Source organism: Seriola aureovittata, chromosome 5 (assembly GCF_021018895.1).
Source record: "Seriola aureovittata isolate HTS-2021-v1 ecotype China chromosome 5, ASM2101889v1, whole genome shotgun sequence".
Taxonomy (NCBI): Eukaryota; Metazoa; Chordata; class Actinopteri; order Carangiformes; family Carangidae; genus Seriola; species Seriola aureovittata.
The window spans coordinates 20,661,374-20,689,148 of NC_079368.1; the positions used below are offsets into that span (position 1 = coordinate 20,661,374).

General features: G+C 40.6%; 1 protein-coding gene across 1 annotated transcript in view; it reads left to right on the forward strand.

Moving 5' to 3' along the window:
* Nucleotides 1-12,812, forward strand: part of nf2a (NF2, moesin-ezrin-radixin like (MERLIN) tumor suppressor a) — a 30,682-nt gene extending 17,870 nt beyond the window's left edge. Inside the window, exons 12-16 of the mRNA XM_056376982.1 lie at nucleotides 190-407; nucleotides 1,854-1,959; nucleotides 4,976-5,094; nucleotides 6,320-6,479; nucleotides 11,203-12,812. Of these exons, the coding sequence (XP_056232957.1) occupies nucleotides 190-407; nucleotides 1,854-1,959; nucleotides 4,976-5,094; nucleotides 6,320-6,479; nucleotides 11,203-11,253 (654 nt within the window). The 3' untranslated portion in view covers nucleotides 11,254-12,812. The remainder of the gene's footprint in view (nucleotides 1-189; nucleotides 408-1,853; nucleotides 1,960-4,975; nucleotides 5,095-6,319; nucleotides 6,480-11,202) is intronic.
* The last annotated feature ends 14,963 nt before the right edge of the window (nucleotides 12,813-27,775 follow it).

Below are 27,775 nucleotides of genomic sequence, written 5' to 3' on the forward strand. Positions count from 1 at the left end.
CTCTCCTTCCTGCGCTTCACTGTTTCTCTGAACCTATTTTCATACCTGTCACTCCATTTCTCTCTTTAATGTCTGTTCCTTTGCTCCATTTCCCCATCTCCTCTCCCATTTTCAACTTTTCGTTTTTGTCCTCTGTCCCCCTTCCTGTGTTTGCCCTTTCCTCCCCTCCCTCTTCCTGCTCCTCTCCAGCTGCGTTCAGAGCAGACGGCGGACCTGCTGGCTGAAAAGGCCCAGATCGCGGAGGAGGAGGCCAAGCTGCTAGCCCAGAAAGCTGCCGAGGCTGAGACAGAGATGCAGCGCATCAAAGTGACTGCCATCCGTGGCCAGGAGGAGCGGCGGCTCATGGAGCAGAAGATGCTGGAGGCAGAGATGCTGGCCCTCAAGATGGCCGAGGAATCAGAAAGGAGGTGGGAAGTGGAGGAAGGAAGACCGACCATAAAATCTGCAGCGAATATACATCTGTTTAGCTTTGGCTGCTTTGTTATCACCATCTCTCTGTCATACCCAAAATTCTCTCTTTGTATCCATCTCACACTCACACACACAACATCCCTATTGTTTTAGATCTTTAAATAACTTATTCCCACGTCTTGCTGACTTTCCAAGACTTTTCTTTTTTCTTTATTTGACATGCGAAACCCTCGAACTCAGGAAGCTGTCTTACAGGAGCATCCAAACGCACTTACTATATAAACTTCCTCAACTCATGAGCCTCCCAAATGTTTTTGGAGTTACTAAGCCGTTTAATGTCAAGGTGCACAAACACGCCGCTGCACATCAGCAGTACAGAAGTCAGTCGATATGCTCCGAGCACCGAGCAAGGTAATGCTGCTGCATTTAAATTGCTCGATCAAAGAATGAGAACATCTAACTTGTTTAAAATCATTTAATTTCAAAGGCTTTGTTCTTGTGCTGCAGCTGAAAAGCAGGTAATCATGCGGTTACAGCCACAGCGCTGCACACAGAAGTGATAGAGAGAGAGAGCTTTTGTTCAGCAGCCCTCCTCATAGGTCTGAAGCGCAGCAGTTAATTTGCGCTAGTTAATTGTTAGCACTAGGATCGATTGATGGTAGGAGTCCCTATCAAACAGTCTCTTTTACTACGCACTGAAGCTCCACAGTGCTGAGCCTGACTTTGATATATTTTTCATCTGTGCCTTTTCTCTTTTATACTTCCCGCAGTAGCTGAAATCAAACACTTACAATATCTGCTGTTGACTTTTTTTTATTTCTTTGGAGGTCAGATGGATGAGGAAATTGAGTGATCCTCAATCAGCACTCTGTAAAACTTAGGTGTCAATCATCGCAGCAAAGAACTTCAGTCATTTTCATAATAAAATAGTATACATAGATACTAAGAATATCATTTCACAGCCTCTACTTCACCGTTTATTAGGCAATCATTTCAAATGGGCACCATTAACCACTTGCCAGTAACTGCAATTTCTGGATGAGCACTTTTGTGCACCAGAGAAATTTAAACCTGTGGCACTCAACACGTAAATGACTATGTCCACTCAAACCCTCGAGGCACACAGCTCCCCACACATCAACGAGGAACTGCTGAGTGTTCAGAAACACAATCAAAAGAAATGTAATCATCCCTATATAACATTTCTCACATCACTGTGTGCAAACTCAGTGGTGGAATAATGGAGTCAGAAATGATTGTCTGCTGGGATGATACATTGATCACCTGGGTAATAACAAAGTGACATTCCTGGTTCGTCGAGTACTTATCTACCAATTATGTGAGAAATTTTTGGATTCAATTTAGATAATGCTGTTTCCTTTGAAGGAATATGGGGGTGAATTAAAGTATTAACTGCATCTGTCTGCCTGTTTGTCCCTCAGGGCCAAGGAGGCTGAGCAGCTGAAACAGGACCTGCAGGAAGCCAGGGAGTCAGAGCGCAGGGCAAAGCACAAGCTGCTTGAGATTACCAGCAAGGCTGTCTATACGGTAAGACACACACACACACACACGCACGCACAAATATACTGAGAACACACAGGCACAAATATACTGAGAACACACAGGCAGATGCACAGAAGTCATATAGTACACAACGCAACAGATGTAACTGTTCAAGAACAAGCAAGTAGGATGAAACTATTAATTGATTAGTCTATGGAAGGAAATAAATCAATGAATTCTATTCTGCTCTCTTAAGTCATTTATCAAGTAAATTAACCAAATATTTGCTGATTCCAGCTCCTCGGCTTTACTGATTTGCTTATTTACGGGTTTATTGAATAGGGAGAGTGGATATTAATCGCTCCCCAACTAGTAATTATTTTCATTATCGATTCATCTGTTGATTTTTTTCTCGATTAGTTGTTTGGGCCATTAAACACCCAGTGAAAATATCCTATATAATGTCCTATAGCACCAGGTGACGTTTATTATGTAAAACCAAGAAAATCACCAAATTCTTACATTTGAGAACCTGGAATCATTAGATATTTGGCATTTTTGCTTGAAAAATAAGTTGAACAATTAATCCATTTTCATAATAGTTGTCGATTAAGGCCTGAAAGTCTGAACCAAAGTTGACATTTGTGTTATATTTTAACATTTGAACCGGTTAGTTTTAGAGCTGTGCATGATAATACTGTACCTACGTCCTGTCATCATCACCTACGTGTGCTGCGTCTGTGTGTTTATAGTCAAACAGATTAACTTCATTGCCTCTATACTATTATTATCATGACATTACTACCAGCAGCATCAGCTCCAAGTGCAGTACTGGAGAACTGTCTGGTGGCATCATGCACCTTTATATACTGCAGTCGCAGTCTCTCTACCCTCAGGTGGCATCACTCTCCCATCCTCTCAGAAAATAACTTCTAATTTTGGGGATTTCAACCATTTGGACGAAATAAAAATCCTGTCCCCATGTGCTACTGCGGCTCATTTTTACTTCTCTTCCAGTTATTTATCTTCTATTGGTTAATGGGCGACAAGCCTGCATCAATTTCCTATAATTAGTGTGAAAGTTTGAGTCAGTTTGATCCGGACAGAGACCACCTAAATGTTTTTTTTATCTGTTTTTGTGAGGATTTTAAGCAAAGTAAGCTAATTTAATTACTTTGGTCTCTTGTAAATCTTCTTATATTTTAAACATTAAGATTAAAGTATTAATTGAAAGTAAATCAAAAGATGACTCAATAATGAAAACAATAATAAGTCACAGCCTTAAAAATGACATAGGTGTTTATAGTATACTGTATCAGACAATACACAGATACATGTACACACCTGCATAAAACAGATAGGCATAATACACATATTATACAGTACATGAATGCACTGTGAGTATGGAAGAACTGTACATGCAGTGGTGCTTCACAGAAAAATATTGTGCACTTCCACATTGGGATTGCGGGACGCCACTGCTGGTTTGAACACATGCCATGGCTGTACAGGTGTTTTGTCTTTACTGCTAATAGCACACACTCACACACACTACTGTAGCGCCACAATGAACAGGAGTTACTTACATAAGAACAGGCAGCACATAAGGCAGCCTACACAAGAGCTTCCAACATGCTAAAAGCCCACACACCACATATTCATCTGCTTACACACATGTATACACACACACACACACACACACACACACACACACACACACACACTAGTGCACATACATACGAAAGACGCGTTGCCACTGGAACTCTTCTATACACTTATCAGTTCCTTAGTGAAAACACAACGCAACACAAACATATACAAACACACTCACACAAGAACACAATAATTCTCAGTTCCCATTTCAGTCAGCCACTGTCAAATTGCTCTCTGTGCTTCGCCAGACCTTATTTACGTCGACTGTATCCCCCCTGGAGTTGGGATTCACATGCCAGCTAATGGATTTACATTTATATAGTGTATTAAGTCCATTTCTCATCCAAGTAGCATGTGGCCAATGCATTCCAGACATTTGGTCAGGATCTGGACGCATATATTTGTGGGTTCAGGGTCTGTGACCATTAAAGTGGACCCCTTTTTTTTCCCCCCTTCTTCTCTTTCAACTGTCCTCTCTGTCAGCATTGTGTACCTGCATCCAAGTTACACACATCTTTCTCATACATTTTGCCTTTCCCCCATATATCTTCTACCTTTATCTGTCCCCCCTCTCCCTTGTTTGTCTTATCTTGTTTTTACCCTTCCTATATATATATATATTTTTTTTTTTTATGCCTCTGGTCCAGTGACAGCCAGAGCCGGGGGCTTATCGGTTTCGGTTTGTCCGTCTGTCCCCCCTCACAAATGTCCTCTCTTGGATTCAAGGACGAACTGTTTAGATTTTGGTGGCTAGAGGTGAAAGGTCAGGGTCACAGTGACCTCACAGAACATGCTTTTGGCGTTGTGAGTGCAATGAACTCCTCAAGGGAATCCCTTCAGCTTTGGCACAAACATTCTCTTGGACTCAAGGACAGGCTGATTAGATTTTGGTGGTCAAAGGTCAAGGTGACCTCACAAAATGCGGTTTTGGCCTTGTGAGCGCGATATCTCGACAACTCTTCCAGGGAATCCCGTCACATTTGGCACAAATTTCCACTGTGACTCAAGGATGAACACAAAACACTTTTAAGGCATAACTCCAGACTTCACACAGAAATTATCACAAAATCTCACACAAATGGTTCATATTTCGAGGCTGGTAGAGTGCGTACCATTAAGGCTCAGTCCTACCCACAGCGGCCACAGGTCTGAATCCAACTTGCGGCCCTTCGCTGCATGTCCTCCCCTGTCTCTCTCTCTTTTGCTGTCAATAAAGGCAAAAAGTTCCCAAAAAATAACTTGGTTCATATTTTATATGATTCTGGATAAACATGGATGTAATCTGAAATTAGTGGTGGAGGCATACGACCTTGATGCGGTAATTCAAGTTTCTTTCTACATCACTTCCACTTCTTTTTCATTCTGTCCCATTTTCCACTTTCATCTGCATCTCTTCCTCCCCTCCTAGTCCCCTGGACTCCCGCCTGACAGTATGGCTCCTGACCTGAGCTTCAGCAGGGAGAACCTCAGCTTCGACTTTAAAGATACTGACATGAAACGCCTCTCCATGGAGATTGAAAAAGAAAAGTAAGTGGCCGGGGGCGACTCTGCTGATTCTGCCTGATATTTTTTGGTGTCAGTGCGTTGCCATTTTACATTTCCTGTGACTGCGGTCGAGCCACATTCCAGTGGTTCGATGACGTAATTGTTAATCAGCAGAGGGAATTGATTAGGTGATAAAAAAATATCTCTTTGAGGGTACTTTTGAATAATCTCAAAATGTGTTTGAGAAAGCTCTTAATCTTAATACAGTATTACACTTGGAGGAACACCATCACTTTTAAATATGCATGTTTTAATTCAGAGTTCAGGTGAGCAGTTGACCTTCAGCATTAGCTGTCGCTGATGTTACTGCCTGCATTCAAGCTTTTCATTTCCCCTGCAGCTTGTGGTGTCAGTGATCGCAGACAGGAAAAACTATGTTTAGATGAGTGTGACCCTGGCTTTGGTGTTGAATAAATTAGCTGGCTCTTCATTGTCAACCACTTTGGTAATTAGCAAGTGAGCACAGTTCCATTACTGGTGGTTCACATAAACATTGAAAAAAAGGCTCTGATTTAAATGGGAGATAAACAAAATATAAAATATTTTGACCAGCAAGACTTCTATGAAAAGTGTTGATGTTTTCCCCCCTCCGTTATTTTGTATCTTTGCAACAAACTATTATCGTTAATTGCACAAAGCTCTGAAATTCTCCAGAATTACAATACCTAGGACATTAAAAGGCCCATCAGTCCATGTAATCGGTAATTTACATTCCATTTTATAATTTGCACCTTTCAGTACATTGATTCTAAAAATTGTACATTTCTCATAATCGGTTTCAGATGAAAGTGTCTGGGAAAATGTTCAAACTCTGAGTGGAGCTTGCAAACAAATATATATTTTTGCAGGGTCTATACATATGAAATAAACGTTCCTTTAGACTTAATTTTCCAAAGTTTGAATGTTTTTGATTGATTGGATTAGAGTATTATGTAATAATATGTAATTATGTAATACATGCTCCAGGATTGTCAATAATGATTATACAGTCTGTGCCCCTATTAAGAGGTGTGCTCATGGTCGTTGTATGTGTTCATAATTGCCATGGAAAGCCTAACTATTAAAGTCAGATCTACATTACAGCATAGAGGGACTTGAAGTTGACAGTATGGTTACAGAAATTTTCAATGTATGCAGACGAGGAATTTGGTGCCAAAAAGGAAATATACTAAACTGTCTCCCAATCCTGCAATTTGTCAATGTTTAGGGTCGAGTACATGGAGAAGAGCAAACACCTGCAGGAGCAGCTGAATGAGCTGAAGACGGAAATTGAAAGCCTGAAGCTGAAAGAGAGAGAAACTCCTCTGGACATCATACACAACAAGAACACAGAGCAAGGGACCAGCAAGCACAGCAACTTTAAAAAGGTATCTAACAGCACGGCTGCTCGCATGGCAGACACACAAATGCACAATGTAACACCTGCCACAAAATACACACTATTCCCCCCCATTGTGCCTTATCTATCTCCACACACACACACACACACACACACACACACACACACACACACACACGGTCAAACGTTTCTAGTCAGTTAAGCACCTTGTGTACATGTACAACAGTTGTCAATAGGTCTTTTGATTAGATCTACCTCTTAAAGTGACATTGCAAAATTGACACAAAGGCCGGAGATTCGACTACATCCAAACACAACCTCAGGTCTAACAGAAATTCTTCTGAAATTTGAGGAAAAAAAGCAACACAGCTGTCAAAAAAAAAAGATCTTTACAAGTAACTCTTTATCTCTCAATGCACTCCTGTGTTTCTAGTACATGTGTGACCCCTCTCCTGTTAGCTCGCTACAGTCCCCAAACACAAACCTGCTACAAGCTATCCACATTAGTACCACACTGACAGAGATGTCGGGAACACTGTGTACAACTCTACCTGAGATCTTTACATTGCACCAGTATCATAAAATAGTCTGACGTGTGCACTGGCAGTAAAGTTGCAGAGAGGAGCAGTCAACACAAGACAAGTAACGCTAGTGTTTGCAGCTAATGCTGCTTCCAGCTGGTCCTCAACTTCTCCCGGTTGAAGGCAGAACTGTGAGCGCAGCCATGTGGTGTTTTATTTACAGGGACATACCTTACACCTCTTTAATTTAAATGTCAAATTCTGAGGAATAACACTGAGTGAGGAACTGAGGTTTAAAAAAACAACCAGCCGGCAGCATTTAAATTCTTCCTCCTGTGAGAAGAAAAATGAGCCAGAGAAACGCTGCCAATATTTACTGCTGCTGGTGTGGCAGAGAACTTTTTTGTTGGTATTTCTGATTCAATATTTGAAACGAAAGTTGAAAAATAATACATTTTAATCTCATTTTTTATTTCAAAAAGTAAATATATCAGATCCTAATTAGAAATGAATCACATACTGTATCGTATCCCTGCAAATTTATCTGGTCTCTGTTTGTAGATAGATATCAAATCGTGTAAGAGGGAGAGATACACGCCCCTTACTTTATCCCTAATGCACAGCTCTTCAACAGCTCAAGTCCCATGAATTGGTGTAGTCTAAATGGAGTCTTAATTCTCATCTCACATCATCTTCCAAGGATGATTGCCAATCAAAATTTTGGTCGTTCTCTCTCATACAACACCCACGCCTCTCCATCATATTATTCTAAGGCAGAGTATTGATTCTCAGAACATCACTTAATAGCAATAGTCTCTGCTTGGGCCTGGGTTCATTTTCCAGCCTCGATTTTCTTCTTTGATGCAGCCCGCTGGGGGAGGGCGAGCAATCACATTCATTTTCTACAGTGACCTCCACAAGTGCACAGTGATTACTGGTCTTAAGTGTATCTAAAAAAAAAAAAAAAACTTGCAGAGCAACTGAGAGGGAAATCTGTGTTTTTACATGTAACTTATTTCAACTCCAACTGTTGTAATGGAGCTGCTTCATCTCACTATTCGGGGCTTAATATGCTGTTTCCTTTTCACTGCATCCTGGTGCAGTGATGATATGAAATGACACAAAAAAAGTCTTTCAGCTTGAGGGATATTTCAAAATTGATTGGTCAAAGGCAGTGGAATTATTATAAAAAAGTGGATTCTATTTCCCTTGTCCTCTGATGAACTGGCAGATTAGCCTTGTTCCTCCTTTATCTTCCCACACTAGTATCTCTCTAATTTCAGTGAAAGTATCAAATCAAAATTGAGCTATATTCTCAGCACATTGTATAACAAAAAAGCCCTCCCCTCCTCCGTTTTGTCTCCTAGTGTAAAATACTTGTTAAGGGAGTGCTAATTGATTTTTGCTCGGTGATTAGTCATTTGGATGGATGGGGGCACCTCTGGCACGCAGGGGGAGAAGGAGCTAAGTTAAAAGTGTTGGTTTAATTGAACCAGAGGCGTGTGGCATTCATCTTGTTAGCGGGGGAAGGGGGGGATGGGCGCACATCATTGCAGGGAGAAGGGAGCAGAGAAACGGAGAGGGAGGAAACTTAAGTCAGCTTTGCCAAAAGAGTTGAGAAGTTTTGGAGAGGATGAGATTGAGGATGAGGACTTTGAGGGAGGCTGAGTCATGCAGAAGTGCTGAGAATATACTGGCGATCAGAGAGGGGACGGGATGAAGGGGACACGGCGGGAAAAGAAGGAGAGTGGGAATGTGGAACGAAGCACTGATCTCTGAAGCCAGAAGCATCAGGACCGGCTGCACCCTAGAGCAAGGTTTTTTCTCTGCCCACACTCTCCCTCTCTCTCTCTCTCTCCTCTGGATGATTAATGACTGGCTCCTTAACACGGGCCAGCGCCTTTGCATTTCCACCAGGCCACAGGTTCTGCTCTGTTAGCAGCAGGCCAACCAGCAGAGCTCATTTTCAACAGCTGAATCGCAACACAAGAGCTGCAGTGATTCTGTGTAAAGTTTCACTGAGAGGAAATGTTTTGGGTTTTTTTGTCATACACGGCGGTTCATCCAGAAGTGGCACACAAAGGAGGTCAACCATCGGGGTTACTCTCATAGTGCTAAATAACATAAAGGAGTATTTCTTTTGTGGAAATAGCTTGCTATTGTGCCATTCACAACATTAATACCCTTGCTCTTTCCAGCAGGGAGACGGTGGGCTGTGTGGAACACAATGCAAGAGAGTTAGACACAGATAAACACACACTCAGTCTTTCATACTCACAAGTGTAGCTCAGGATGCACGTCAGCAGGGACAATAGAAGGTGATTGTAAACATTGCCCGGCAAATCCGTCCTTCTCCCACACAGTGTCTGTTTGGATTTGCTTAAGTCCCTCCATCTACACATTTCCCAGAAATAACTCAGATCTCCCAAACTGTCCTCCTTCATGTCCGGTCTTATATTTACTGCTTTAATTCCTTTACCCTACAGATGTGGAAGACAGGGAAAAGTTTGCCAACCCAATTTGAAGTGCTCTCTTATGCTGGTTTAGACAAGCTAATGGTTAGCTATGCTGATGGGGTAAAAGCGCAGCCAGTGCCCCAAATGAAATCATCACCAGCTCGTTTATGTCTGGAGAGGAAAAAAACAATTAACAGTGTTTTCTCTGACTGGTATTGATCACCTACCTCTCCAGCTCTGGCTGTCAGTTTGATTGTTTCTGCAGAGGTGAGAGTCTGGGAATCCTACAGATTTCTTTGTCTATCAGGTCTAGTTGTAAACCCTGATTGAGGCTGATTTTTCTTTTCACTTGATGTAAATTAAGATCAGTGGAAGATGCATTAAGAACACGGCATGCCTTCACATGCTATCTGAGCTTCATTACGAACAGAATAACCTTGGGGGTATGTTTTCAGTAAACACAGCAAAGTGCACAAATACACTCCAATTATCTTCTCCTTATAATCTCTTAGTCTTTTGATTAGTCAAGGGAAACAAGTCAAGTCACATGTTGTGGTGGAATGTGCTGTGGCTTCTAATGCCTCTTCAAATCTACCCTGGTGTTCATCAGAGGCATGACTAAATTAATCATGCATACATATGTACATTTTCTTTAGAATCACAGCTAACGTGACCTCATTCGAATCATGGATCTTTACTTGTGTTGTGTGTTGTTGTGTGTTGTTTTGTGGAGGTTAACATAGCCAGCAAATACAATCTAGGTAGGACTAATGAAAAAATACACTTGCTTCAGAGCCTTTACATCGAGAACATATGATCACTTTATAAAATGTGATGTTGTGATAATTTAAACCAGCCAGTAGTGCATTAAGTTTAGGTATTTCCTACATGTTAATACATCAGTAATAATAATTCAATAATATTATAATTTAACAGATAGAAATAGAAAAATCACATTCCAAATTGATAATATCACACTCTACTCACATGGCACACCCACATCTTACTGCTATGTTATGCTCATATATCATAGGTAAAGAACAATTGTGTGACGATATTATATAAGTGTGTTATATAAGGATGATTTCAGTCTTATGCAACTTACTTTCACAGAACTTTTACTTTTGATACTTTACATTTTGCTGATGACACTTTACTGAAATAACATTTCTAATGCAGGACTTGGACCTGAGTACATCTTCCATCACTGACATTAATTCAGTAGGAAAGACACTTGATTAAATCAGTACATTATGGGGCATGGATTAAACCAAAATATAATATATAATCCTCTACTCTTTATAATCCATGAAATTGCAATTGTGTTAACAGCACTGAGTCATAACACAACACCAGACAGTCATTCAGGGTGCTCAAGCCTGCAATTAAATGTACACAATCAAAAGGGATGTTGAACTCTACAAGCCAGGGAACTCTAAAAGTTAAGTTCTGGAAATATGCCTCCACCCAGCAAACTTGTTGACCATCCACACATTGGTTTTGAAGGTCGGTCAGTTGAAATTCTTGAGCAGACTAGGGGATCACATTGCTCGCAGTGGGAATACATAGAAGGACCGGACCGGGCAGAGAGGTTGAAGGGAAGGGCAAGTGATGATTCAGTGGCAAACAGGAAATCCTCATTAGAGACTAACTCTAATGAGGATTTCCTGTTTACTTATTTTGCCTTATTGCTCCACTGCCTTATATTGTGTTCTTGTTTACATTCATCACTGATAAAAAAACCTTATCTGGTCTGTTCTGATCTCATCCACAGCTAACACTACAGAGCACCAAGTCCAGGGTGGCCTTCTTTGAGGAACTTTAAACTACACATCAGTAAAGACGGGATGCACAACTGCCAAGAACCTCATGTTTCTACATTCCTGGTCAGTGTAAATGACTCACCGCACTACAAAGCCCTATAGCCCACTTCTTGGGAACCACCATGAAACACTATGAAAAAAAAGAAAAGAAAAAAGACCACTGCCTTGATCTGCACCAACTCCAGGCGCCTTGTGTTTACGCACAAACAGGGATGAATGCGTAATGCTCCTGCAAAATGTTCCTGCGCTAAATCTGGGATTCATAAAAAATTGAGTGTGTGTTTACAGTAGGTGTTTGAAATAAAGCACATTCCCCTTGAACATTTTGAAGTGAACTTGGGTGTTGGGGGGTTCATTAGTGTCAAAGAATAAAGGTAGACGACGCAAGAAGGAAATAAACAAAATTGTGTAATATGAAATTTGACTGCTCCTGTTCTACTGTGGGTTTAATGAGACGGTACTCGTGGAGTTTAGAAGGGTTATTATATCATGTCCAAATGGGGTGACCTACATTAGCTGAATGCCTAAGTGTTTTGAAATTCGAAAAGGAAACAAACCACTAAGGGATAAAGTTGAAAAAGAGAATGAATGATTATACGGCTGATATGTCACTCATACCCTTTCCCAGATAGTAGTTATACACAGCAAATTAAACTTCCTTCTGCTTAAACACTGACCATTTGTTATATTACATTTTATTCATAATGTCAACAAATTCCTTCATATGATTTATTCTTTCTTTGCTTAATAACTTCATGGTTAAATTAAAAAAAGGATGTTCAGGCAGCAAATACAGGGCATTTTTTTGCCATCATAAATTTAAAGAGCCATTTAATGCTAATAGTGGGAGTTGATGGGCTGTGGTGAATATTAAGCTCTTTCTCAACACAAAAATCCAACTCTGTGAATATCATCAAGGAATTTGCCTCAGTTGAGTTGTGTGAGCAGTGTTTTTATTTTTTTAATCTCAGAATCTGTGTCCATGTTTGTGCCTTTATGCAACTTTGTTGTGCTGAATGTAGACGATTTGTTATACATGAGGCCTTAGGACTTTTGTTTACATCTTGTATACACAGAGAAGTAATGTTACATATCTTTGGGCTGCCTCCAGCTATTGATTAGGGTGTCCTTAACGCAGGGCACTGAGTGCACTACGCTCTGCTCTTGAAAGTGAAGAGATCATTTGTACTAGGCGGTTCTGAACTGGATGAAGGATTTTTAGATGTGAGCTTCTGTCACATCTATCATCTATCTCAGTTTTTTTTTTTTTTTTTTTTTGTGAAGACAACCACTTTTTTGAAACATGAATTTGCATCTATTTTGAATTAGTGTGTCTTTCTGAATTAATGTACTCTTTCCCTCTGAAAGCATTTTTTTTTGTGGAATTATAATGTGAAGAAAACGGTTTTTATTTTTCTTTCTGTCTGCTTTTAACAAGAATAGAAATCAGTATTTGAAAAGAAACCTGTGGAGGAGTTACAGTACCTATATTTCTAGATATACATCGTAGCAGATACAGTATGTATGTTTTGCCTGTAAAATAAATGAATATCACGTCTGATCTTTTTTATGTTTGAGTATTTTTCCATACAGAAATAACATTGGTAGTTATTTTGGCAGACTTTGATGAATGTCAGCTTTGATATTGCAAGTGCCAAGAGTCTCTTCCACCCGACCCAAACAGACATCCAATTACACCTTTGAAATGAATCAAGTGTTATGTAAGTACCCTCCATCTTGTGTCAGATCACATACCCTGTTTGCTTGAGTGACAACGTCTTTGTGTGTGTGCTTGTGTGCCTACGGATGCGTGGGCGAGCGGGGTGTGTTGCATGCCCCGTGCACTCGTTTTTGTGCCGGCGTGTGTTGTGTGTCACCACATTAACCCTTTAATGTGAGTTTTTCTATCCGTGGCTTCGGGTCTCTGAGACTGACAGCTCTCTGCCAGAGTGAGTGGCACTGAGGTCAGGGGGCTTCTCTATAGCTCTGTCACCTCTTGGCTTAGTTGGAGAATGACCACCCTCGGCTTGTCAGTGTTGTGACAGAGAGACGTCATCGGGAGCCAACTCTCCCCTGGGGGTCTGGGGCTCAGAGGAGCAGGGGTGGAAGGTCTGCAGGTGCATCAGGGATACCGACAAGACACGCAGATTCTCCCTCATTGTTGCCACCCCCTCAACACTGTCCGCTGAAACAGGAGAGAGGGAAGAGGGCATGAGATAGGAAGAATCACATCTTTTGTTATTTATCCATTCTCAAGGGATCACAGTTGACGTCACACCTGCACAGACAAACACTCATCTTGCAGCAGATTGTTAAAGGTTCTCAGTTTACTGCAGGGTGAGGGGAGTTGACAGGGACAGCACAGCACCTGCTAAGGGCTTGATTATAGAACAGGCACACACAGTAGGAAGGAAAAACCCTTGTATCATAATCCAGGGTGAGCCTCTGTTCACAGAGCAGGTCATGTGTCAAAATGATGAAATAACAGTTTTATTGGTTAAGTACAATTAACATTTTTATGTTTTGACTGCAAATAATGGCCAGAGCTTTACTTGCTTTAATGTGGAACTGCCAATGTAGGCTAAATATAACAACAATGCATGTATATCATTCGCTTTAACTGTGATTAACCTGTGTTCAGCCCTCATTATGCTACCATGGTTACCAATAGAGATCCAGTGTAGATGTCTGAACTACTTCATTGAAAGCTTAGGTTTTAATATGGGTCATTCATGAGGTATGCTAGTTCAAGACATCTTCAGGTGTGAGCTAGCTAGCTAGCTAGGTCGTGACCATTTCCTTGTTCCGTAACTGCTTTAGCACATTATGACAGTGAGGTTGTGATTGACATAAAGGTTATGAAGTCACAGAAGTACCCTTAAAGGTAGCTACCATAGGTCTCTCTACTTTCCTGCGTAACAATAGAAGTGCAGCTATGTTTTCTAGCTTTAAAAAACATGCACTGCGGTGAAGGCTAAACCACCCAACGGGTAGTCGCACCCAACACCTAAACAGATTATTTAATAGTTGATAAATTTTCACCTTGGATTCAGGTTTACTTTCAACCTGAGCAAACCCTAGTGCTATAAGGCAACGTTAACTGTAATGCTAACAAACAATGCTAACAGCCATCTCAACATACCTACTACTAACAGTATCCTACCTTTTACACCAGAACACACATTATGTTCTCGGCAATATTAGGCCTATGTTTCATTCATTAATTTCCTTCATTGTCTTCATTTGTTGCCACTGCTAATGTTAAGCTCAAATGACCAGTTTAGGTAAATTGTAATTTATACGATTTAAGGTAAAGATCATATTTGCTGCAAACTCTGTGACCACCAGCTTCTACTTATCAGACCTAAAGCATTTTTTTTTCACGTGTTCATCTGCTGTGTCCTCCCATGACATTGTGAGCACCACAAACTAAACCATTCATTGTGTTTTATCTCCACCATGGCGGAGCTGACTATTTCCTGTGGGTTTATCAGCCTCTTTCTCAAATATACTCCCATGTGCTAATCTCTTCCCACCCATACCTATTCTAAAAATATGCCAGCTCAGAAATCCTTTTGTAACACTCTGGGCAAATGCAACAATATTATTCACATCAGATGACAAATGAATTTCGCCCTTGATTTCTGCTGCTAGATAATTTATGTTACCTGGCTTATCTTGCTTGGACAAGCTGTAGAACTGAACTTAAAGGATGGCAAGAGACTTCAAGTATTAGTTGGTTTATTTGGACGGGGGATTTTAACTGACTGTTTTGCCTGAGGCACAACCTTTACCCATCTTACTGCTAACTCCTGCTGATGTATTTCCTCCAGTGACCAGCCTGCTTTTCCCTGAGGGTGTTTTCTCCATAAAGGTTGCCCTTAATGTAACCCTGTTCCTCTCGTGTTGCACCTGCTCTACAATATAACAGATAAAGAAGGTTGAGCACTTCTTCTATGACTTAAGATACTTTGAACCTTATCTGAAAGCTCACCTGCGTGGATTTAAATACCTCTTCAAAGATAGATATGTAGATATTATCAGAAATCCCTCTGCAACGTCCCTATGATGTGCAGTCTTTGTGTCAGGAGCCACGCTGGCCTTATAAATTAAATTATGAGCATAGGCAATTTTTAACTGTCATCTCTTAATCCTGATCTTCCTGTGCCTTTACTCATTGCCTTGAATTCCTCCTTCTGAGACTGTCCTTACCAGAAAAATGGCACTGGCATTTGTCCACTGAAAATGACATATGTTTACATTTTCTTGTCAAGCAACTTCTCTTGGTTGTCCGAATAATGACCGGCCTCTTTAAGTGGCATAGGCAGAAGTTGCAGTTAGCGTGTAGAGCGTACAACTTCAACAACAGATGTTGCAGTTGGCATCCCATTATCCACCAGACAACATTGGTTTGCTTTAACCATGTAGATAATCATTTGAGCTTGTTTAATGAGCTGAACACTAATCATGTAGTCTTAGTTGCGGGAAGTTAACCATATCTTTACAATAGAGGTTACAGATGAGAAAACTAAATACAAGTTACTTTTGGAAAATGGTCTGATGAATCGTTTTTGGAAGACAGTGGCAAACAACTTATTTTGTTATGAAGACTTGTTGCTCCTACTTCATCCCCTCAGTCTGACAATACTCTTTAAACAGCTGGCTTCACTAAGGCTGTGCAAAGACCAACTTCAGCCCTGCGTGAGAAAAACAAATTCCTCTCATTCGTTTTAATAAAGCCAGTCTGGTGGCGCAGCAGAGGTCCAAAATGACTCGGGACCATTCAGCAACACAAGGCACTGCGTTGTTCAATCAAGTTCTTCCGCTAGCAGATACAGTATGCATGTGAACTCAGTAGATATATGATCTATTGTTAAAATCAGACTTATTGTAGCGAAAGATAAAATATTTGCTGGACATGATTACTTTCCAGAGTTGTCTGTGAGTATTATAAATCATTGTGTAGTTTTTTGGCCTTTAATCTGTTACTGTAACTGGACTTGGATTGTATTCCATTGTCTCACCACTATCTTTAACAACACATATACATACACACACTATAGCAGCCAACTCCATTGTTTCAACAGAATTGTTTTCCATCTGAACCTGTTAAAACAGGTTCACAGACTTCTTCTTCACATGCTTTTGTTTAGCACCTCATTATTTGAACTCACTGTAGTAGTGGCATGACTCTGAGCTTCTTTTAATAAAGACCTTTGGCTTTGATAGTCACAGCCCCTGTTAAAGCACTGAGACTGTCTGCACTGGATCAAGGCCAAGCCCTTTCTGTTGCTTTTCTCCCCCTACAATGCACCGTGATGACTGAATGACCACTTCCAATGTCATGATAAAAGGTCGAGGTGAAATTGGAGTCTGCCATCATGTCTATCTCCACATGCTGCCATGACCTAGTAAACTCAGCTTTTGTGACTCTGAGTATCTACTGAAATCACTGACCATATTTTCGCAAATCAAAAATCTTTCCACAATAGTTGATGTGGTACACAGCCAAAGGCATTAGTAAGGTCTAAAAATACCATATGGAGATTTCAGGTCTTCAGCCTGGGCGACTGAATTTCTTGCCAAATCATGCCTGTACACTCCGGGCAGCTGTCAATGCCTCATAGTGCAGGTTTTTGCTCTGGTGTGTCAATGCACTCACTCTTAGTAACTGGACTGTCCCCAATACAATGAGGAGAGTCTTTACTTGCACAACAAGAAAACAAATAAGTGGGCTAAGCTCTAAATCTAAGCTGAATGTACAGATTTTTAAATTTTCATTCATGGAATATTTTGCAGCTTTAAACCATGATGTAGGAGTAAACCTATATTTTTTTCAGTCTTTTTGCCTACACAAGAATCTCAATAAAATCTAAAGAAAGTGGGTTTTAGTAGTCATGTAAGCACATTTTGTTTTGGCTTGTGAACAGAAAAGAGCAATTTGAAACATCATCTAAATGTGCACGTGTGCACTGTACCAGCATGCTCGTGCTTGTGGGTAATAAGCACATTTATCAGCATCTTGTGCAGAAATTGTCCTGGCTGGAGAATCCATGGACTCTTTCATTATGGAACACTTCCTCAAAGTGGTGAATCCCCTCTGCTTGCCTTGTTGTGTGTGTGGGGAGGGGGAGGGGGGTGATCTGCAGCAGCCTCCCTTGCTCCCGCGGGAATGTATTTTATTCACTGGATATTCAGTACGAATCCTCTTGACATTAGTCCTTTCTGCTTCTCTGCATCCTGGTATTTATTTGATAATGTGTCACCTCACCTTACACATATGTTGAGAGTGATTAAATTCATACAGTCCCTGGAGACTCTGTGGTGGTGGTGGCAGGGGGGTGTATAGGATTTGAAAGCTTGGAAGTTTTCGCTGTGCTGCATCAGGTTACCAGCATATGTGTATTTCTCTCAAATTCATGCACCCACACTATGACAGACACACACAGTTACCCACTCAGAATCACAAATCCTTCTCGGTCCTTCCAGCCAAATTAGTATCTTCTTTCGTTTCAGGATGCAGATGTCTCTGAGTGAAATACCTGTGGAAAATCGCCATGATTGGGTTCATTATGTTGCCTGCAGTTAGCACGAATTGAAATGAGTTTGGTATTTTGGGCCGAAAATATCAGCTTGTTAGACTCAAAGAAGCTGTGCTGCCTGCCTGTTTTGGTACGTCTCGGCACTGCTTGATTAGGGACTATGAATACATTTTCTTATGACCCTGAGATAATGATGAGTTCTGTTATAATTGTCTCAGTCCATTATAAATTACAATAATCTACTTGTGTCTCTCATCATGATATGAATCAATCTTCAGTAATATCCACTCTGTCTTTGCCTGTCTGCATCACGTAGTTCTTCTTTTATCTGCTCCCACTTCTGCTCTCTCTGCCCTGTCTTCAGGGGACAGGGCTTCTGTGGGAGTCAATGGTTATCATGATCGTCTCTGTTATCCCTCTTCACACTTTCCTCTGCACCGCAGGACGCAGAAGAACTGTGTCTACCAAAGAGCACTGTATATATTGTCAATGCAGTGAGACTGTTAATGAGACTTTGACATTGGCCGACATGACGAGAAGTCGGCTGTGAATTATTAATGAGCGAAACACTATTTTGTGAATATTTAAGGCTGATGAGATCATGAATTAAACCATTTTTTTCCTCCTCGATTGCAGAAACTCATTATACATGTGCATACCCTGAGGGGCTGCTCAGTGCACCTTTACTTTACAATTTCTCTCCTGTTATTTCCAAATTAGCTTCTCTTTACATAGCCTCCATTCTAATCTTCTCATCTGGTGGCGTGATAGATGGGGCTCAGCATTTTCCCTACTCAGACTAATGGCCTGGCCGCTGGTGGCTTGTTTGGGTGCGTCCGTCTGATTTTAAACCCAAATACTACCAGAGAGGGCAGAAAATAGCTCAGGAAAAGTCTTGGAGGTATTAATTAGATCATAAGAAGAATGCGTGTTTCCCCCACTCATCCATCTTGACCTGCTTAACCGACCCACTTCCTTGGCTACCTAGCTCTCTGCTGCCGAGTCGTAGATCGAGCATCTGGGATGCTCAGGGAATAAAGATTTGCATGAGGGATTTTTTTTTTTTTGTTTTCCCGCTGGAGGCCTTTTGCTGCCTTCGGCCACCTCCCTGTCTACTCGGTTGTTTAAAGCACCTCGCCTCACCCTGCAGTTTATTTCCATCAGAGACCCGCTTCGGGGAAAAACAGCTCACTTTGATTCTCCCTTGTTTGCACATTATTTCAAGCACAGAGGAAGAAGAGGTCATAAGTCACAAAATCACTAGACCAATAAGGCACGTGCAGACTTTGCAAATACTTTGTGGGTGCCCTGTGGACTGTTTGAACTCTATATGCCTTCACTTTAGCCTTTATTTATCACCAAGCTGTATATGATCGGAACATCTCCTGGTCAAAACAAAAGGGCCAATCGATGAATGGCCTAACGTTGAAGAGTTGGTGAAGCAGCAGCCCAGTGGTGGTTCTGTAATTGGCTGCTCTATTTATGATTTCTTCACAAGTGCAGCAGCAGCAACGTACAAGTGTCTGGGGGATGATGGTGCAACGTTCACACATCTCTCCTCTCGACTTGATACCTCTGTATTGATTAACTCTCTTGAGACAAGACTGTACTCGTAGTAATGGCACACCAAGGCTTTGAAGGGAGGCTTCAAGAAATTGCTGGTAGAGATCCCGAAGACCAGAATTTCTTGATGTGTTTTCCTTTGGTGTCCAATGTCTGGCTGTCTATGTGTTGTTGGCGCTGTCCAGACTTACAGAGTACAAGAGATCAATATTGAGTTTTATTTGACCAGTACTGTCAATTAGACTTTGTAATTTGACAAAAGATTTTGTATAAATTTTCAAATGTGCTTAGTACTAGAATCCCTTAAACCTGCTCTAATCAAGATTTTTTTTATAGTAATGTAAAAGGTGAAAGTGACGAACCCACAGAGAATCATGCTTTAATTCTGTATCACCGGCTTTCCAGCACCTCGCAGCTCTGTGGAGCGTTTAAGCATCTTATAACTAACTGTTTTGATTTTCCATAAAGTTACACTACCTGGCCTTCACCAGTTGGGGCAGACAAAGCGACTAGCTGCTGAAGCATTTGGCAGCTAAAGAGTCAGATATTTCTTGGTGGAGTTGGTGGAGACCAAAACAGAATAAAAAGGGGAGTGAATAAACACGACTCCAAATGAATGCTGATGTTGCACCATATGCTGAATGTGTTAAAGGAAACTTTTGCTAATATCAACCTTATGAAGTGATATGTTCACAGTGTGTTTGTGCTGCCCCAAAGAATTAGTTATTGGAGGATAGGATATGTAATATTCTCTATTTTTCTTCTCGTTAACAAATCCCATGAAAATACCAAAACCAAATACTGATCCTACTAACAAGTATTGACTGTGTAGCCAAACCTGATGTTTTTCTGGGAACTACACATCAGTTAACTACACTGTTTCACTGAGATTTTGCCTCATTGCCACAAAATCTTGAATCAATCCCACTTACATCGTCTTACTGCCGCCTGTGACTCACTAGTGCACCAAAGAATTGCCCCCAATGAGCAAATAAATGTAGTCCTCCTGCTTGATTAGTGTTTGCTAAAGACTACAATGCCCAGCTATTTTTAATGTTTTTTAAAATATTACAACTTCAGAAGGAGTGAACAGGCTTGTTGCTGAGAGCAACAGATACGGAAGGGAAGTCAGCACATATTGTGATATGTGCCAACATCAGTGTGTTTTTCTTTGGATTTCACCAGCTTTATCTTTAAATATTGAGTGCTAGTTCAAAACTTAAAAAAAAAAAACTAAAATAAGGAAATGTTACTGAATCCAAGTATGCCAGCTTTGGTTTATTTGTACTCTGGGGAGCTTGGATGTAATATAGTGTTATGTAACAGGCAGAGATTGGGGCAGAATGCAGCACAGAAGGCAGTCTTGCTGTGGAGTGATGTCTGTTGCATTGTTCATTCATGTGCCTCTCTTTCTCTCCAAGCTGCTATCCTTCTAACATCCTGGTGGCAGACATCCCAAAATCCCTGGTTGAGCGTAAGGGATTCATACACACACTTGGCAGAGGCTTCTACTCTCTCACTGTCCCTCTTTTGCTGTTTCTTAACAGCTAAAGAAACAGAACTCAAAACACTGTCAGCTCTGGAAGTGCTCCTGCCTGGTCCCTATTTTTAGTCTGGCAGTGAAACGGCACATTTCAGTTCTGGTTTATGCATTTTCTCTCCTGCCTAAAATCTATATTTGTGCTAGGAATCTTTTTTTTCTCTCTTCTTCCTGACTCTTGTCATCTTTGACTCTTTGTGATTTCCTACTTCTCTTCTGCTCCATTTCTCAGTTTCTGCCTCATTTTCCATGACCATCAAAACAGAAAATTAGGCAAAATCTCAAAGGAAAGAAGAAAACACTGTAACTGTCATATACCTCACTTAGACACAACAAAACATACAGTGTTAATTTGCCATATTGTGGAGTGTCGTGAACCTGTCTAGGGCAGCATAATGAGAATATTTTCGTAACTATTTCTCGGCTCAGCAGCGTCTGTCAGTACGTCCCATATTTTCTGCCTTATTTTACTCTTTGTCTGCCCCATGAATCGCATCACCCCACATCCTCTCCTCCTCGTTGCAGGTTGTGGTTTGGTGACCTATTTGTTGGCATTCGGAGAGTGCAACATTTTCTGGCTTGTCACCTCTTTGCTTCCCACAGACGTCATTGATTTGCATAGATGTCTATTTGCTGCCACCACTGACTCAGTACAAAGGACACCTTATTATTCAGTCAGTGTGGTTTCTATATAAAACCATTCCCAGAAATGATTCGTCTACACCATTACTGTTGGGACTGCATGAGCGCAGATATTTGATCTGTTATAGAGGATATATATTCTGTTGCTGACATGTAGATGATATGTTTTTTCACCCAACTAAGCATATATAGTATGAGTGTCAGTATAACTTACTGTTTGCTATGCCAAGCCCATCTTAGTTACTGTTGCTACGCTTGAGTTTTACTGTTTTCACACAGTTTATGGGCACTTTACCATAATGGTGACATTATACTAACTAACTAAGGTAGTTAATTAACGATGTGATCCTTGGGCTTAAAAGTAATGCTGGATGAGGTTACACCTGTAGATAGTAAGCTCCTTAGCTTGATAACTTTACAGCTTCAGTTCCTGGCTTCCGTGTTTTTGTTTTGGAAAGCGTAAAAAGAATAAATGAAATATATATACATATTACACTTTTCCTTATTTTCTGTCATATCTTACAATGACAGATGCTAATACTAAATGTGGCCAAAGTTTCACATAATGGAGTAAACGTACATGAGAGACAATAGCTCAAAAGTCAGACTACTGTGAACATTACATTTCCAACTATAGAAAAAATGTTATGTACAGGTTACAATTGAAAGACTAAATCTACCATTATGTCACACAAGGAGCAGGCAATGGGCACATTATATACCAAACAGAGACGTCGTGCTGTAATACTTGTTGCTGTCGATGTTCCTGCTGTCCACTCTCATGTACCGGATCAGATTTGGGCTCAAACTTACACAGATGGATTTGAGAAGTTGCTGCCAATCAATTATGTAATGTTACTTTGTAGTTTTGTAGAACCTCCTCTCTGGTAAGAGGATGAAATGCTGCTCACAAGCACTGGGTGCTGCAGTTTGAGAGACAGAGTTGCGGCAGTTGGGCAATCAGAAGAAAATGGGCTTTTATGGAGGGGGGCCATAAAAAGCTCAGAGCTAATATTGCCTGTCTTAGGGGCTCAACTGAGGGGTTGTATAACAGGCAGTCTGAGATAAATAAGTATTATTTTTGAACTGTGAATCATGCAAAGCTACTCTAATTGAGTCCCAGAATAAAAATATCGAGCTAGAAATTAGCATAATAGGTCCCCTTTAAATTCTGAGTATCACTGTTTCAGCATGGGGAGGAATCAAAAGACGAACAAAGATGCCGTGCCATTTATGGTGGCTAAGCTTTGGACAACTTAGGAGGAGGGTTTTGGCGAATGGTCCATTGGTGCCCCTTTTCTTTTCGTGTCTAGGGATACAGCAATTATTGACATGGCCATAGCAATAATCCAGTCCAAGTTCCAGTAAAATGCCACAAAGCCCAAGTGCTACTTTATAATGGGATGTGAGTGTTAATAATAGCGATATGAATGAAATCAAGAAAATTATTCCAAAAATGTTCCGAAAATCATTAACCCCACGGCTTACATTCTTTGAAGGAAGCTAAAGAGTGAGGGTGTCATTTTTCCGTTTCTAAGCTCTTGACCAGCACCTTTGTATTATTAATTAGAGGTCGTTTATTTATAGTGGGGTCCTCTGGCTATTAATATTGGATAGAAATAAAAGACCAAAGAAATTAGATAAGCCACCAAAATTTGAAATGCAAACTAGGGCTTGAAATGAAAGATTGACTGATGCTTTAGTATAGAACAAGTTTGTTGTCTTTTAAAATGACTGTGTTTCTGAATTTTTTTTACAATCAAATTTCATTTGTTTGAATCTCTTCTACACACCTAGACATCTCAGATCTGTCATTTACCAAAACCACATTTTACTGTAAAAGGTCAAATGGAGTGCTAACATATCAGTACAAAATACTGAAATGAAAAGACTGTTTTATTTCATTTTTGGCTTAAGGATGAGGCTTGTTAGCCTTCATAGCTGAATTGTGCTCTGACACCTGCTGCTGAGTTGTACTGCTGTCCTCCATTCCTGAGTGGTTGAGAGTGAGCGGTGAGCAGGTGGAGGAGACTAGGAGTGCGTTGAAATGCCAGTAGATGAGGAGAATTTATTCCAAAACAGAGGAGAGGCCAGAAAATGAGTTTTGAAAAGCCAGACGCCTCAGCACCTGGTGAAGTAAGTGTTGAATCATTTGTATTTATCAACAACCCAATCAAAGCCTCAGGCTAATTAGCACTGTGGGACCATTCTTACTTGCTCATTTATTTCTTTTATGTGCATTTTGTGCAAAACACCAGGCTGCAGAAGAGTGCACTGCATAGCTGGCACACTGTCAAAAGTTGAACTCATTCACAGTTGCAAGATCATGGAAGCACTGCAAACAACACTTTGAGAAATACCACACTGATGCGTGATGATACCCTGCGTCACCACCACTCTGTTCAATTTCATGCCCACCGAGCACTGAAGCAGGTGCTCACAGGTCCACTCGTGTATTTGATGCCACGGGCAACTCTCCAGAATTCGCTTTGCCTCTTGGCTTGTCTGTGAATGTCTAGCAACCCTGTTGGAGACCTCAGTCACCCACAGTAGACACACACACACACCCCAAGGCAAAGAGCTGTCCGCTGATATACTGTCAGCTTCAGCGCTTTTTCAAAGTTTTTTTTCCCTCTTTTTTAGCAACATGTCTGTAACCTGCATGGATTTCAGGCGTCATAATCTGTGTGTATACTGTATATTTCCAGCAGATGTGCTACAGGCTAATTGTGCTAATAGTAATTTTATTTACCTTAAACTTGTGCTGCCAAATGCTTCTTCTACATGGAGGAGACTGCAGATTGGTTAAATAATGAAAAACTTTTGTTTATCTAGTTGACAGCCTTTGATTAGATCATGCCACTGTGGCGATATATTTCGGTGCTATAAGACTTAATGCCTCTAGAAAAATCACTTTGATTATTCCTTACACTCAATTGTAGCTGAGACAGTTTCCATGTGGTATTTGTTTTAGCATTGTTTTATTAGTGCTATTACATTGCAGCTTTGATTTATGACAGTACAAACAAAATAAAACCAATTTGACTAATTTCATACAAGCTTCTCTGAAGCACACATCAGAGAGGGCGGCTCACTGCAACAAGTGATGTTTGGAAATACGCAACATTTGTGGCTGTATTATAAATTAAATATGTTTTGTTTGTTTCGATCTTCTGTCATCAATGAGACGCTGATGTAGCGCTGAACAACAACTGATATAACATGAGATAGCGATCTGCCAGGCATTTTTCCAGAACATATTAACACACACAATACAATGCACATATAAGACCATCGCTCAATCTTTCATAGAAATTGGCTGCGAAAATCAAGTGCATTTCCAACTACATTTGCCTAAAGGCAAATTTTTTACAGTCATCACAACTTTAATAACATCATTAATACACATTATAAATTTTGTTTAAGGCATCTGTCCTCTGGAAATTGCTTCTCGCAGTCATGCTTACTGTTTGCCACAGCTGCCAAAAAGGCAATTATTTGCCAATTATTAGACCGAGCCTTTCAGTAAAACTAGACAAGAAAAGAAGGAAAAAGTGCATTGGGTGAAATTGCCATTTGTTTCCCTCTGGCCCCTGGGCCTGCCAAAAGGAATGGTATTAGCTCACATTTTGGTTTTTTTTGTTGGTTTTTTTAACTGTCCTTTTTTTTTTTTTTAAACCCATGAGTGAGTTTAATTGGGAAGCAGTTTCATCTCGGGGCTATCAATACCGAAGCCTAGTCGGCTTGGGAGCTGATGTGCGCCTTGTTCTGCAGAGGTAATTTCATTGGGATTGTCTACAATTGGCTCTCCTGCCGGTTTCCATTACCCTCAGAAGTAGTGGAAAAATAAACAAGGTGAGATGAATGAGAATGTGTAGTGAAAAAGAAAACGCAGAAGGTGTGTGACAAGGAGTTCCTTCTGTCCAGCTTTTACGGTTGGGTGAACAGTGTTTTAACAGAAAATGTGAAGTTGCCTTTGGTTTTTTGTTTTCTTTTAAAGGGAGCAAAGTTAGGTCTGATGTCAGAAATCTTCCTCTCTGTGAATACATGTGCATGAACTTGTGGATTTCAGAGAATAATTATATGATTATGCAAATGTACTCTCGATAACCTTGTGAAGAGATTGAGAAATACATCTAAATATTAAAAACATACACAACATCTCAGTGTGACAGTAAAGACAACATTCTCTAGCAATGAAACCGCCTTTATCACTTTGTTTCCAGAGTCTTCCCTCACTGCCATTGATCAAACGCAGTCATTACCATCTGGGGGATTTACATAAGTTCTACCAAACCCGCCTCTTCCTGCAGCTCCCACTGAACGTGCAGCCTCACGCGTACCAAGATCCCTCACTTCAAAGACTTTTCTGGAGAGGACTCCAGGCCTAAGGTGTCCTTCCGTGTCCTTCCACATATCACTGTCAAAACAAGCAACTGTTGCACGTGAAACGCCACGTCTACTTTGAAAAACAAGAGTGTTTTTTTGGGGGGAGGGGGGTTCCGGATATTCTGCACACAGACGAAAAACAAACCACCACGATTTAATCAAAGGGGAATTAAGATGTGTTCGTGTCTATTTCACACTCCAGCTGTTGGCCCATGTTGAGGATGCAAGGTTAAATAATTCAACACAATCATAATGTATTTTTCATATGACACAATCACTCACTTGAAGACTGCTGCTGTGAAATGCAGAATATCATTCTTCTTCATAATTATTTTTCTCATATTTCAAGATCTGACTTTGGTATTTCAGAAGTACATATTCAGATCATTACTCTGACAATATTTGGCAAAATGTGGAAATGTTTGCCTGATTTTCAAAACCTAATTAGGCGATATGGGTAATTCAGAATAGCCAATTAGTCTCCTGGAAACATTGCAATTTTTGAGATACTCTCTAAACTGGCAAAAACATTTAAAAACCTCTCAGCAGTTGTTTCAGTAACCATCTGTTGGAGTAATATTTTCGATAATGTGAGTGGATTTCTTGAAGCCTTTCACAAACAGGGTGCAGGCTGCTGAATGCGCTCAGATCATTAAAAAACAAACATGTTGAGACCAGTTTTGCACCTGAAGGTGTGCGGAGAAAGAACAGTGATGTTGTTTGAAGACCGTGAAGTGTAGATATCAGGCAGACAGATGTGGCCTTGAGGTGGCTTTGGCTTTTCACTGACTGCTAACAGGAGGCAAAAGAGCTCTGCAGGAGAGCTCAGTCTTTCTCACAGTGATCTATGTGTCCAGTTAAAGCAAATCACTTGTGTTGCAATTTTTGTGAAGGGCTCACTACTTGTCATTTGTCATCTGTTCTCTGTAGTGCACACAAGCATGATTAATTGTATGTGTAATTGGTTTTATGTTGAAGGTCACCCAGTATACAACAGATGTCCTTGAATGGTTATCTCAAAGCTTTAGCTCTTGATTACCTGCTCAATGCGCCAGTGATAGATGGATCAGCACTGGGGTCTCGCACTGAAGCACACCTGAGGGAAATATCTAACTCAGTATAGGTTAAAAAAAAAAAAAAAAGTGTAGCTTCAGAAGCTATATACACCAACTTTTTCTATCTGCCATTGATACTGTGCAGTGAGTAGCTAAACTGTTAGTTTAAAAGCTCTTAAAACACTGAGGGTAACCACAGTTATATAATTGGTAATAATTCTCTGTGGGTTCATCACAAGCAGCAACCTCCTGGGCTGAAAAATTAAGCCAACATGGAAGTGCCAAAAACTCAAATGGTCGCTTAAGACCGGCTCGACTCAAAGACAGAAATAAACATGTAAACAGCCTGGTACAAAAAAAGAAAAAATTATAGTTAATTTCCCCCTTCATTGCAACTGTAAGGGGGGTGAATTTATATAACTCACCCATTTAAATTTTATTATGGCTGAGTTCTAGGCTGAGGCTAAGTTCTGCTTAATTGTGGGTGTGCCGCTTTGAGAGACAGGTGGAGATGTACCATCGAAGTCTCGGCTCCACACATGCCCCACCTAGCTCTTTGCCCATTTTTGTCAGGCACTGCCAAGATGGCAATGGCAGAGCAGCCAGGTCTGAGCTTCAAAACAACTCACTTATGGGTGACATCATGGTTCATCACTACAAATGACCCCTTTCATATTGCAAATAGTCATTTGACTCATCAGTAAATTAGAAATATTATAGCCACAGCCAGATTAGGTTGATACCACAACTTCATTGGGAAAGCAGTTTAAACACAATGTCTCCCTAACCATAA